Raw genomic sequence first — 13,803 nt, 5'->3', positions numbered from 1 at the left:
ATAATTTCTAGCCTCAAGCCTCTTCCATTTCCCTGTGAATACCTGCTCAGTTCTGTGTATACTGAAAGGTCTCTTTGTTTCTTTTGTAGCCATGCCTCTCCCGCCTCTCAATGTAACTGTAAGCCAAGTCACCAGCAGCAATGCCAGCGTGGTCTGGGTACCAGGATTTGATGGCCGCGCACCCCTCCATTCTTGCACTCTTCAGGTATGGCTTCTCTGGATTGTGCCCTGCTCTGCGTGAATAAAAGGCTTTACTGGGCCAGGTCATTTCCTAGGCCATCTTTTGCTCTCACAACTTATTTGTAGCAGTGTTTGAATTCTTATTTCACAGTATTAAAACATAAAAACTTAACAGGGTTCAACTCAGGGCGTATACAGGTGCCAAAGAGCAGGTCATGAACTTCATGCTCAAAAGTTAAGAATTAGAGACTGGCCCCATTCTCCATCATGGCAGGTTATCACATCAGTTGCTTCCATAATTCCAATAATCCATACAGATTATTACACTGCAGCACCCATGAAGCACCACAGCACTCTATGAGAAGTGCCTGGGAGTAGCTGTAGCTGTAGGGTGCTCACCCCTCCTGCTAGCGTGGAGCAGCTGCCCCGTGGTAACTTGTTCAGATGCAGGTGCCTGTGATTCCCATGCCAGCTGAGCCCTGTGCTTTGCGGTGCCAGTGGAAATGCGGGAATCCTGACATACCGGTGAGTCCAAAGGATAAGGAGCTTGCAAAGTATAGGATGTGGTACAGGAAGGGTAGGAATGATCGAGGCAGGAGATAGATTGGGCTTTTTGGTACAAGGTCAGGCCTATTTGCACGTTTCAGAGTAATTTTAAACCCTGCCTCTAAATCTTGATTGGTTTTCCATTGTCAGAGACCAATTCTACCCAGAAAATCAAGGGTGACAATATCCTTTAGCTCTACTGTACTCCACATCTCTTGGACTATTTCTTAAGGTCCAACTTCAGGGTGAAGTGTCCGACTTCAGGGAGAGTTAGTTTCTACCATTGCACACTTAACTGTAGAATCAGACCAAAGAGCAGGTAGCCAAACGTCTAAAAGAAATGGCGATTTCCAAAGTGGGCTGTGCAAACACAGCTAGGCACACTCCCCATGGATTTATCTGCCAGCTGTGAATATTAGACCCCTATGCTTTCCCTACCTGATTACAGCAGCATTTTGAGCTAGAGTGGAATTTCTGTGGGGTGTTGCCAACTATGTAGAGGAGGATTATAAACTCAAGGTAATGCTGGAAGCAGTCTAGCTAATTTAATTGCAGTCCACTTTTTATTTGGAGAGGAAACCAGAGGTTTCATGCTTTGATGTTTGTTCTCTTTCATAAGTAAAAGAAACCATCATCTTGATTTAACTCACTGGCAGAAAGAACTCCTGAATATAACTAGCCCTGGTATCTGGGTTTTGTTGCTGCTTCTGTTCTTGTTCGAAGTCAAAAACGATTTTCTTCCTCTGTTTTACAATGCCAGTTATCTCCGCCTGGAACAGCCTATTCTCTCTGGCTTGCTCGCTGCAATGCTAATCACCCTGGGGTTTAAGTTCCCCCTCTCGAATTTGGCAGGGACAGGGGTGGGGGATGGGACGTGGAAAAGCGTCTGAAGCAGAGCAGCTCAGTTTCTGTCCACTCAGCAGTCTCTCACCCCTTTTCTAAGCCTTTTCTGTTCCCTTTGGGGAGGACGAAGTTCCTGCGTTTGAGTCTGGGAGCAGAGTAACTTGGCAATAACCCTCCACTGTCAGAAAATCATGCTTCCTCTGACTCCCACACTGAGAGATTTTGTGTGAGACATTGACCCACATCTCCAGTGAAAATGCACATGTTCCTGGCTCCTCATGGTTGCATTTCTGCTCAGATTCTCCCAGAAGAAGAAGAGGGATTGGAACTTTGCTGTGTTTTTCTGGCACTCAGGTGCTGCAAGAGCACCACTTTCAGATAGGCAGATTGCTCCTGGGATCAGGGCAGGGAATAGCAGTTTTTGCTGTTAACACAAGCCACGTTCCAGGGTGTGAAAGGGACAGATGCAGGAGCACCAGCTCTTGAAACTATTGAACGGAAACACATCATCAAGCAGACACAGTTTTACACAGAAGTCAGCTTGTTTTTTTCCTGTTTTGGATGACACTGATAATGACAACAATATGCTTCTCTATTCAGGAAATTTGAGATTCTTCCTTTTTATTAGCCAAATAAATCAGAGTGCCAGAATTGTACATGAGAGTGAGCAGAAGGGTGGTGAGAAAGGGAAAAATGCTGCTGCATAAAGAATATAGAGTCCATATGACTATTTCAGTTGTGTCAATACACCCTGATTTTACTCCCATCTTTGCTATTTCATATGCACTTGAAAGAAAAGTCTGAGCCTAGGAGCAATGCAGTGATTTCTTCTGTGCAAAAGTAAGGACATTGAACCTTTTTGTGCCACAAAAGCACACAGTGATATGAGATTTAAATTAACATTTGTGCTGCTTAAAACCTCAGATTTAAGAATAAAAAATAAAAAAAAAAAAAAAAAGAAGGGTTGCAGGAGTGGCAGAAAGTTTCTTTCCAGTTTAATTTGAAACAGTTTAGTTCAACCAAGCCACTAGTGCCTACCATGTCTCTAATCCACTATAAAACTGAAAATATACAAAATTCTGAAAAAAAAAAAAAAAAAGGGTTCATCAAAAGGTGAAAGTAGGCAACAGGAGAGTTGATCTACCAGTTTTCTTTACCCAAATTTAAATAAACCTCAGAAGCCAGCCGCTAGCAGAAGCCAGAAGCTAGCCGCAAAGCAACAAGGATGTTTCGTTTTCTTTAAAGTAATAATAAACTGTAACACAGGTGAGGAAATGCTTTAAAATATGGAACCAAATTTTCAGCTGGTGGAAAATTGTTGTACTGCCAGGGTTAGAGTGATTTCACTTCATGATTCTTAGTTTGACAACTCCCTTTTCAGTATTTTAAGCACCATGGTACTAAATGTAAACTGACAATTAAATGGATTCTTATCCGTAGGGACCTGTTGGTCATATTGCTTATGGTAACTGTCATCTCTCTGTCAATCTTGGCACAGGTAGCTGAGTCACCGGACGGTGAGGAGGTCTCCACTGAAATCACCCCAGTGCCACCCTTTTCCTATGGAGTGCAAGGCCTGAAGCATTCCACCAACTACAGTGTTCGTGTGCAGTGCAGCAATGAGATGGGCAGCTCCCCTTTCACCGACAGGGTTTATTTCCAGACCCTGGAACTCGGTAAGAAATAGCAGACTAGAACAGGAAAGCACCTCTGAATCTGAAAAAGAGATGATGATAAACTTCATAAACTCTATGCTAATTCTGAAATACAGGAAATGTTATGCTGTCAGATTGCTTGTCGACTTTAAGGGACTCCTAGAACAAAATAATACACAGTCAAATGTGGTTAACACTAGTGATGCACAATAAAGAAATTGATCCAACCATGAGGCTTCTGCATATTGATCCCATTAGCTCTCTAAGATTCTTGGGATCTGTGAGAGAAATGAGAGATGCTGACCAACCTGTCTTCTCCACTTGAAGCAAACAAAATGCTGGTGGCTTGCAAAAGTTGTTCTCTCCTCTCACACCCTCTCTTCCGGCTGATCTCAGGGGAGAGGATGAAACTGTCATTTTTAGGGTGGATAGTGCATTATTTTCCTGCATAGAGTGATTGTGTTCTGTCCTCTGCTTTCAGCTCCAAACAGCACCCCTCAAAATATCCATGTTATTCAAAGAGATCCCGGTCTGATTTTGGAGTGGGAAGGTGTGGCTCCAGATGTGCTGAAAGATAATGTCCTGGGATACAGACTGGAATGGATTCAGGATAATGTAACTCAGGTAACAGATCAAGCAAGTAGCTAGACACAGAGCTGGAGAATGTTCATATTAAATTTTATAGGCATTAGGGTCCCTCATTCATACCAAGGAACTAGATTGCTGGCATTGCTTTTGTATAAATGGATCTGTTCTGATTTGAGAGAACTCTTCACTATTTAGCCTCAAGATTTAGGGCCATTTCTTCCTTCCTGGCATATTCAGAATTCCTTCACTTAAATGTTCATCTACAGGCAGACCAGTTCTCTGAAATTTCTTGTACAAGAAGGACAAGGTAGAGAGAATCCACTTTGCCCTTTTCTAGTACTGTCCCAAAGGCAGCTCAGACAGTGCAGGAGCTGGGCTTTCTCTCTCCTGTGACTGGGCCTTGGCTTTCCCAATCATAGCAGCAAAGATGTATTTAACAAGTGAATGAGTTATATTGTAAATCACAGAAAGAAGGTTATGGATTCTTGTGTTTAATTTACGAAACAGGGAGTTGAAAGGACCCTGGCAGGGTAGAAGGCCTTTCATTTGTTCTTCGGCATTGACCTTTCTCAGGTATCTATCAGCCTTTGAAGTTCACAGCATTTTTTATGGTTTCTAGCTTCCCAATAGGTATTTACCCAGTGCTTATTAATGATGAACAAGCCTGTAATAATAGACAGCTAGAGGGAAAAGAGACTTATTTCCTTTTTTGCGTGACCCATTTCATACTAGGTCAGCGTCATTGAGTGACAGTATTTTGAGTTCCCATTGAATTTTTCATCGTGTCAGTGGCGGCAGCCAAAGCTTCATGGGTTTACTGCAGACTGTGTATCAAGAAGATCCATAAAACTACTAAAAATATGTTGGCCTTGCAATACTAAGTGAAAATTTGCCATGAAATTCAGAAACCATTTGGGATTTGGTCGACAAGTTAGAACAGAGAGACAGACTCCTCCCTTAGATTAAAACTTCAGATGCTTTACAGTGTGTTAGCACATCTTTGTGTTTAAACCACAAGAAGGAGGTATATCTTTTAACAGCAGAAAAAAACACATTTCTATAGCAACTTATACCTCAAAGGAAGAAATCATTAAACCTCACACCTTCCTTGTGCCTTGGGAAACTATTAGCTATTTATGGGAAGAGAATCCCAAGATGATGGCCCAAATTAGTGGCTAGACTGAGGTGAGAACCCAGAAGTCACAACTCCTAACCCTTGTTATAGCACCAAAGAAGTACATGGTGATGTTTTGGTTTAGTTTTAAAGGTGAGGTTTTACACTGGATTCCTTTTAAGACAGTTTACAGTTTATTGTCATTTGCACTCAGGGGGAGATGATCGTGCAGGATACAAAAGCTAATCTCACAACGTGGAATCCTCTCAAAGACCTGATTATCAGGGTGTGTGTGCTGAACTCTGCAGGATGTGGGCCCTGGAGTGACCTCTTCCTGCTTGAAGCCCAAGAGGTTATGGGTGAGTGTTCGCTACCTTTCCTTCACTTTGGAGAAAAAGTGCTGGGACTGCTGTTTTCTCCTACCCTTTTTGTTTCAGTTCTTACCACTGATTGAGACACATGGCTTTATACAACAGTACACTTCATCAAGCAGATTAGAAATTCAATAATCTTTAAAGAGCTGGTGTAAACAAAACATCTTCTGGTCACTACTGTGTCTTCTTTAACAGGGTTTTGCTGTGCTTAATGCAGAGCAAGAGAAGGGCAGACACAATAGAGAAGGTGCAAATGAAGGTTTGAAATACTTAATTTAGGCTTAAGCCACACAAGAGTAAATGTGACAGAAAACTCCTCTAACACAGGTTCTCCTCTCTGATTTAATTTGAAGCCATTCCTGACTAGTTTCAGTGGAGCCTGTTTCAAACCATGGCAACATGGGGGTTTGTAATGGTTTTACTGAACGTGTTTATATTAAACCAGTTTAGCTGTCTCCGTGGAATAGCTGAGCTACTGGTACAAGAGGAAGATGATGGTACAAACACTGTACCATGCTACCTGAACTATGTGGAAGGATTTGTTGGGAGCAAAGAACATGCATGGGTGGAGTGCATTCCCAGTGATGAAGGGCAGTTAGACTCACCTGTGGTGATTTGCTTGCTGCTTGTATTTCACAGTGAACGGGCAATAGGAGTCAGGCCATGAAGAGGGGCAGGATGTTTTATGGGGAAATGGATAGAAGGGGAAGAATGCTGCTGCTTGGGAAGGAAGCTGTAAAACAACAGAGGAAGATGTTCCAAATAAGATATAAATTGGTGATATGAAGTCTGTGAGGTGAGATCATACAAAAATCCCAGTCTCCTGTGGCCCGATCATCATCTCCGATGATGGTCCACCTATTGCTGCCTTCTTGCCACTCCACATATCTTTGAGAAACCACACAGACATTGATCTTTCCTGATCCCTCCACTCTAAGGGGTGGCAGAGGGACTCTAGAGTGGGGTTCCCAGGCAAGCAGGAGGTGGGGAATAGAGGCAGAGTAACTAATAGAGAATTACAGCCTTACTTTCAATAGTGCATCCAATGATGGTTTTAACGTGCACATTACTCAGGTCCTTTGTCAGCTCAGTTCCTATGATGAATTCAACACTGATGGTTATGTGTGAGCACACAGTCACTATGGGATCAAAGCCCTCAGATTATTTAAAGCAGAATGAAGGGGTGTGGAGGTCCAGAGCTGACCCTATGGAGATTGGTCATTGGCTCCATCAATTTTTTTCCTCCTGCTCTGTGATCAGGTTTTTTCTGTGGCATCCAAACACAGAGAAAAGTATCTGAAAGGACTAGGAGTTCCTTTTGGAAAATGGCCAGCACTGGCAAGAAGCCCCAGGGAATGTATAGGGTTTGCATTTTACAGGGAGCTGGAGCGGGGCAATCCTAAAAGCACTATGTTATTGTTGGGTTGTTTTTATTTACAAGCCACTTCAAAAAAAAGTAGCATCAGGAGTAGTGCTTGTTTTGGCCAAATGCTTTCTGAAAGCATATATATTTCTTCTCAAGCAGGCTTGAAGTAAAGGTTCAGTTTGGGAACTCTGACAGGCCTTAAACACCAGAGCTGCAGAAAGACTGCAGTTTTGTTTCAGGCCTGGTAGAAAATATAAGTAGCTTCCTTTCCTAAAATAGAAAACTGGCACTGCTTGCTTTCTGTGAGAAATGCCAGGGGTGGTTTCTGACCAGCTCCCAGTGCGGCAATAAGGATGACTAAGCTTGTATAAACTTTAAGTTGAATTTGTCATCACAGCAAAGCTAGTGGGAGCTCCACCCTGCTTATGCAGAGATCTTATGTGCTGTTAACAAACATTGTTTTGATATTTTCAGAAACATTCTCAATAGAAACCTCTCTCTTTCATTGCAGGGCAAAGAACAGAATGGTCTAATAGCTTTTTTCTATCTGTAATCTTCGTGATTGTAGGCGGGAAAAGACTCTTGGAATATGTTCTTTGCACACGTTTGAGATACAAACCTGCTGTGAAATAAAAGGGCTCTCATTATCAAAGAGCTCCTAAGTAGTCTTTTAAACTCATCTAATAATACTGTCTTCTCTCTGCCTTGTGCAGTCTTTAGGCATATGCTGGTTAAAAAAGGGGGGATATGGGAGATGGGAGAGAGACAGAGTTGAGAGAAGAGAGGCAGCTTGTTTTTTACTTGGGCTGCAGCCATTCTCTCAAACTCAGTGAAATGAGTGGGAAGCAATGATTTGTGGGCTGGGGGAGGAGAAGCAGCAAATTTCAGTGTTCCTTTTTATTTCTGACACATTTGCTATAAACTGTGGGATGGGCTCCTGATTCCCAGCGGTTTAGAAACAGGGAAAAAAATTTAGTTTTTTTTTTTTTTTCATCCACACTCCTTTTGGAGGGACTCCCTGGAAGTTGACCTAAATCCCTGCTCCCTCACCAGGACAGCTAACAGAGACTAGAAAAATAAGCCGAGAGAGGTTTGTCTCACCATAGGGAGAAGGAAACCTTATCATTAACTACCAGAGAGGACTTTTTACATCAGTGTTGTTAGTTGTTTCTACCCTGATTGTTTGGCAGACACAGCCCAAGTGATTGGCTTGGGAACCGTGGAGAGGGTTCGAGTTACCTTTATTGTATTTGAGAAATACAGCTTCTGTTTCTGATCTCTCTCTCCTCATAAGCAGACTTGAAGGCTGGGTCAAAAGTTGCAGCAAGAGGGAGTATCATAAAACCCAGAGCCTGTAAAGCCTTCTGGTTAAGAAAAGTATGTGAGTCACTGAAGGAGATAAGATGCTGCAAAATAAGTACTAAAGATCTGATAATTTGCTTCGAGTGGAGAAGTACTAATCTGCTTTCTCAATGGTCTACAATTCTGTTTCATTAAGCTCTACCTGTTTTTTAGACTAATATTACTCCTTTAAAAATTTGGATAAGGTTCATCAATGTAACTGGTAATCAAGCCTTAGAAGCCTCTTGCCTGCCAGAACTCTGCCAGTAAGGGTGTCTGACTCCTTTTTGTATACATCTGTGCAGAGATTTGTCCAAATCCCATCCCATCAACCTAACATCTCTTTTAGGCATAGGTTTGCTTATACTGTCATGACTTATAATAGGATTACTTACATCATCGAAGATGATTCTTCCCTAGCTTCTGGTAAGGCACAGTCAGCTGCTGACGATGAGCAAGTGAGCTTGAAGATGGAGATGCTCAGGGACCTGTTACCTTTTCTTGTTTGCTCTTAAATAATTTGGAGATATGAGAGCTATCCTAGATTTTAATAAACCCATTCAAATTCACATTTAAGCTTTTGTAATTGTATTTGGAGAAGAAATCTCTCAGGGAATTAGATGAATTTATCGCTTTTTTGCCAGGCATAGATCATATTCTTTTTATTCTTAATTGTATTACTTACTTTCCTTGCCTGGAGCTTACTCAGATTGACAGCATCTCCATTTCTTCTGTAGACAGTTTGTAGTCAGAAGTATACATGTTCCGGGAGCAAATATTAGTTCAGAATTGGAACCTGTAGGCTCACTAACTTATTTCTTGACTCACAGGGCACTTTTTAAAATTCACCTTTTTTTTGGAGTGAGACATTGAGAAATTGTGCTGAACCAAAAAGCATTGTGAAGTTATAGCTAATACCAAATCCCTTAGGGTGCTTCTCTTTGTGGGAGGAGTTAGAGGAGAAATGTAAATATTTTTAACCAGATTGCGATGAGGCAATTGTCTTTCTCTGTTGTCTTTCAAAATGTTATCTGGTTGACATTCAGGGAGTACTGTGTAGCCTGATCAAGGTTCTGATGACTGCCTCAAGTAGGACAAGGTGAAACCTGCTCACAGAATACTCCTATTAAGCAACCTTTTCATCCTGAAACTCCAGTTTAAAGCGCTGCAGATCATGAGCCTATGTAAAGTACTATAATCTGGTGCATCACCTTTTACTTTCTCAAGGCTCAGAACTAAGAATAGTTTCTGATAACTAGATGCATCTGCTCTGCCTTTGCTGTGTGAATTAGCTAGTTTTCCTGATGATTGACTGAGCAGCTATTTATGCCAAATTCCAGTATACATGGATCCACCGTGAACACCAGGTCCAGCAGCATGGCTTTTCCATTTAAAAGCAAAAAGAAGAAATTGGTCTGTTTATCATTTACAGTCTTCTATTTTCTGACTGATGTTTTCTCTATCATCTAGGTGGCCAGAGACAACCTCCTTATGGGACATCCTGGGTTCCTGTGGCATTGGGCATTCTCACAGCTCTGGTCACTGCTGTTGCCCTGGCTCTTATTCTCCTTCGGAAAAGAAGAAAGGAAACTCGGTTTGGGTAAGGGAGGCTCTCCTTGTGTTGGTTAGAGAGATCTCTGCTTTCTCTTCTAGTGTGGTTTTTGATTCAAATATGTTTCAAAAAGCATTATTGATGGAGAACTTTTGACACTTTCTTTGGATAACTGTATTGGTTGGATTTTTTGGGGTGTTTTCTGGCTGTTGGGTTTTTTTTCCACAATTTTGGGGGTGCCTACCAGTAGAAAAAATGTTATGTTAATATAAGCTAGGTTTTATTAGACTATAGACATAAAAAGTAGATCGAGATAATTCTTAGCGCTGCTACTTAAGAGATTCAAAGAGAAAAGACTCACTGATGAAGCATTCTTATGGGCTGAGCTCTTTATCCTCTGCTGATTTTCAGTCTAGCAGCTGATTGTAACTTCCTGACTGCCCAGAATTCACTGGATCCCCAGTAAAGTTTTCTTTCCATCACCTCTGACACTTGGCTGCTTGACTGTGGTGCAAACAGGGTTCCCACTCTGTTCAGCCTCTCAGACCTCCTTCTCACAGCAGCATCTCTGTTTATATGACTCTTGCAACCTGCCCCAACCTGCAGCTTCTCCCAGCACTGGGGAGCAGTGATTCTCTTGTTTTGGAAGGCTCTCACCCCCTCTAGGTGCACTAGCAAGGCAGCATAAGCCCATTGTTCCTCTTCTCCAGCTACACCCTCTTTACAAAACAGTCTGCAGTATTTATATGTCAAGGTGTGAGAAATCATCCATACTGTCCAGCACACCCTTTTAGAAGTGAATGGTCCATGTAATCATGGCCCCGTGTGTCTTTTCTGCTTCTAGCCATGCCTTTGGCAGTGTGGTTGGCAGAGGGGATCCAGCAGTCCATTTCAGAGCTGCCAGGTCTTTCAACAGGGAGGGCCCAGAGCTCATTGAAGCAACACGTAAGTAAAATGACCTGAGTGATTCTGCCTGGGAAGATGTGTTCATGCATGTACTATGCTCTCTCTGTTTTTACTGAAACTGATGTTTTTTGATCAAAAACATGGGATTAATTTACAAGGCGGCTTAGGCCTTGTGAATTGCAGAAATGAAAGACCAGAATTGCTGTTGCCATACCAATTACTCAGCACTTGCTAATCACAGCTACAGTCATTGTGTATATTAGAGCAAGGCATGAATTCACCACTCCTCTGCCCCAGTTTCACATTACAGGGACTTCTTCGACTGGAATATTATACAATGGTGAGATAAATACAGCTCAAGAGTATTAGCAGTATGCTTTAAACTCAGCATGCTGAGCTGTGCTACAAGCACGAACCGATTAATCAGTCTTGCAAAGCCAGGAATTAGTAACTTATCAAACAGGAGACTGAGTAACAGGAATGGCCAGAGTTAAGATGATTCATTTCTCTCTCCTGGTTCATCAAGGGCATGGTTCTCTGTAGCAGCGCTGCATAGCTGGGTTAGGACGAGTCTTTAACTTTGCTCCCCTGGATTTAGAGGTCTCTCCATTAAATCTAGTGACCATAAATTTTTTGACATTACACTGCCTTCTCAGCCAGGTGCTGTGAGATTTACATTGTACTTGAAATAGTCTGAGAGCCAGTCATTGAAAAGGGGTGCAACTCCATCAACTTAAATTAAGCTGTATGAACCAGTGTTTGTCAGTGGCCCTTCTGATTGGATTTTGTCTTCTCAGCGTTATTTACATTAGTTCAGTATTCCTGTTGCTCTTGGTGTGTTTGAGGGTGGTTTTATCATGCCCTCTCCCTTTAAGTACTGTTGGTACATTTTCTTGTGGTTGAAAGTTATTGGCCTCTTGTCTGTGGTGAGGCTAGAGGACATGTAGGGAACTGTCTTTTTCAGTTTCCTGCTTACAGTATGGGAATCAGATTGGAGATAGAGATTAGAACAGGTGATACTTGATGTTGTGACAGAAAATATAGGTATCCTTATTAATTCCTCATTTTTATGTTTTGGTTTCTTTTGCAGTGGAGAGTGTAGGGATAAGTGATGAGTTGAAGACAAAACTCAAAGATGTCTTAATCCAGGAACAGCAGTTCACCTTGGGAAGAATGTTGGGCAAGGGTAAGAACCAAAACTGAACAAGACTTTACACTGAAAATCCTGCTTGTATTAACTTTACTGTTGAGTAAGGAGAAGCAATTTAAAGCAGCCTGTTTTCTCTCCTCCTTGTGGCAATTTTCTCTTGTCCTTAAATGGCAATTAAAATGGAGCTATCCCTTCCACTGGGATAAAACATTTCAGAGGTTTAGCGTAACTAAGAGGATATTGGCCAAGCCATTCTATAATATGGCTCTACACAGTCATGAACTGCAGTCTGTGCTCAGCTTTCCAAAGTACTGTTGATCCACTGGTGTGTGAATTTCTTTCAGAGATTTAAACAAAGGAATATTCAATTAAACTTCTGCTCTTTCTAATAACAAAATGGTGCTATAGAATTCCTTCCATTTACATAAGCATGCATGAAGTATTAAACAGGCTGAGACAATACAGAGACAGAGATGATATACCTCAAACATTCCAACCCCTCAAAATAAGTTGATTCAGTTTCAGGTATTCTCAGTGTCTGGAGCGGTTTGCCTCCAGATTTTAATTTGGGCTCTTAGGGAGGCACATTTGGAACAGGTACTGCATTTTGCTGACATTTGTACTCATTAATTCAAATCCTTAGGAGTGCTTCTGACTGGGGATCTCCCTCTGGATCTCCTACGCAGGTGCTCCTAATATTTCTCAGAGGTCTTCAGATGAGGAGGGATTGTCAGAGCAAAAGTGGGATGCTTCTCACTTAACTGTAGCTGTAACTGTAGCTGAGAGATTGGCCCAGAAACACTGTGTGAAAAGATGAGTTTGAATTAAGATTTCCCAAATGGCAGACCAGTGTGCTAACTGTTGAATTATCCTTCCCTACTTCTCAGTCTGAAGGTAGTCTTTGGAAATAGGTGAAAACATGTAAGGATAAAGCCAGTAACTAAGTGAAGAGCATGTCAGGGTCATAAGCAAAAGGAAGCTGAAGTGTTTTGCTTCTTTTTTCTTTATAAGACTAGTTTTATTGCAGTTTTCTTTGACCCTTTCCCATTAGGAGCATTCTTCCACTCCATCCCTCCTAGAACAAATGTGATTCTTTCAGAGCAGGAAGATAACCTTCCTGCAGAAGTGGTCTCAGAGGGCTTAACAATGCTAAGCAATTAAACAGCTGTGTCATCTCTTTGTGAGTATCAGCTGTTGGCCAATTTCTGGGATCCTGCTTCAACCCTTCTTGGCTGTCTCCATGGCAGGTAACAAACCGAAATCAGCTGCAGTGGGGCCCCAGGGGAAGGCCTTGCTGGGAGAATGCCAGCTGGCAGGATCTGATCTGTGTTGTCGGCCCCACTGCTTCAACCCCACACTCAGCACACAGGTTGTAAGATGGCAAGTCTGCGTTACCTTGGGCTCTGCTGACTCTACAGCTGAGCAACAGCTCCATAGTATGGAAGGAGCATGAAATGCCTTTGATCCTTCCCATTTTCCTCTTTTGTGGTCAGATCCACTACTTGTGGTTATTGTGTAGTAAGCATGTACCATACAGTAGTGAAGGACGCTGGTGACAAGCTGGTGGAAAGATATTGTTTCCAGGGGTGGGTGTCCTGAATGCCATACTTTGCTTCCTTCTTTTCAGTACCAAAGTTCCTCATACTAATGCATTTTGGGTGGAGTAGGCAGTTACAAAATTAGGGAGAGCAAATCTATAGCCAGATCTAATGCAAAGGGGCTGTTAGGCTTGGTATAAAGCCTTTTCGGGCCAAAATAATTTGAAGAGGTTTTGGCATGTTGCATTTCCTCTTATCTCTGTTAGAGAATACACTAGAGTAGACACTGCCTCCTGTGAATCAGCGTATCACTCACACACAAGTAGGTGGTCTGTGTTTTCTCTGGTCGACTGTGATTCATAGAAGTCATTCCCTGAGTTTTGAGAGATAAGGCTGACTGTGTTTCAAATGGTTTAGTCTGGCACCATCACTCAGCTCTGATGGCTATTAATACTGAGAGCCTCAGCCAACCCATCCACTTGCTGCTCAGCTAATAGCCTCCTCTCTGACCAGAACCTTGCTCAGACTCATCCCTCATGATATCGCTTCCCCAGAAATGTCTGCCTACAATCCCAACTTAAACTCTGTCTCTGCATCGTGTCTGGTTGGGGATTGCTTTTTTACCCCTCTTGTTTTCCTTTGCCTTCTGG

At 42.3% G+C, this 13,803-nt stretch overlaps 1 protein-coding gene across 4 annotated transcripts in view; it reads left to right on the top strand.

Moving 5' to 3' along the window:
- Nucleotides 1-13,803, top strand: part of TYRO3 (TYRO3 protein tyrosine kinase) — a 42,938-nt gene that overhangs the window by 17,695 nt on the left and 11,440 nt on the right. For all 4 annotated transcript variants that reach the window (XM_027881721.1, XM_027881722.1, XM_027881723.1 and 1 more), the window contains 7 exons: nucleotides 90-205; nucleotides 3,068-3,245; nucleotides 3,706-3,848; nucleotides 5,141-5,285; nucleotides 9,478-9,607; nucleotides 10,404-10,504; nucleotides 11,556-11,651. In XM_027881721.1, the coding sequence (XP_027737522.1) occupies nucleotides 90-205; nucleotides 3,068-3,245; nucleotides 3,706-3,848; nucleotides 5,141-5,285; nucleotides 9,478-9,607; nucleotides 10,404-10,504; nucleotides 11,556-11,651 (909 nt within the window). The remainder of the gene's footprint in view (nucleotides 1-89; nucleotides 206-3,067; nucleotides 3,246-3,705; nucleotides 3,849-5,140; nucleotides 5,286-9,477; nucleotides 9,608-10,403; nucleotides 10,505-11,555; nucleotides 11,652-13,803) is intronic.

The sequence above is a fragment of the Empidonax traillii genome, unplaced genomic scaffold (assembly GCF_003031625.1).
Source record: "Empidonax traillii isolate 1590-97213 ecotype Southwest subspecies unplaced genomic scaffold, ASM303162v1 scaffold93:size1158651, whole genome shotgun sequence".
NCBI lineage: Eukaryota > Metazoa > Chordata > Aves > Passeriformes > Tyrannidae > Empidonax > Empidonax traillii.
Note: the sequence above shows the minus strand (reverse complement) of the source record. Positions and strands in the feature narration are given on the sequence as shown.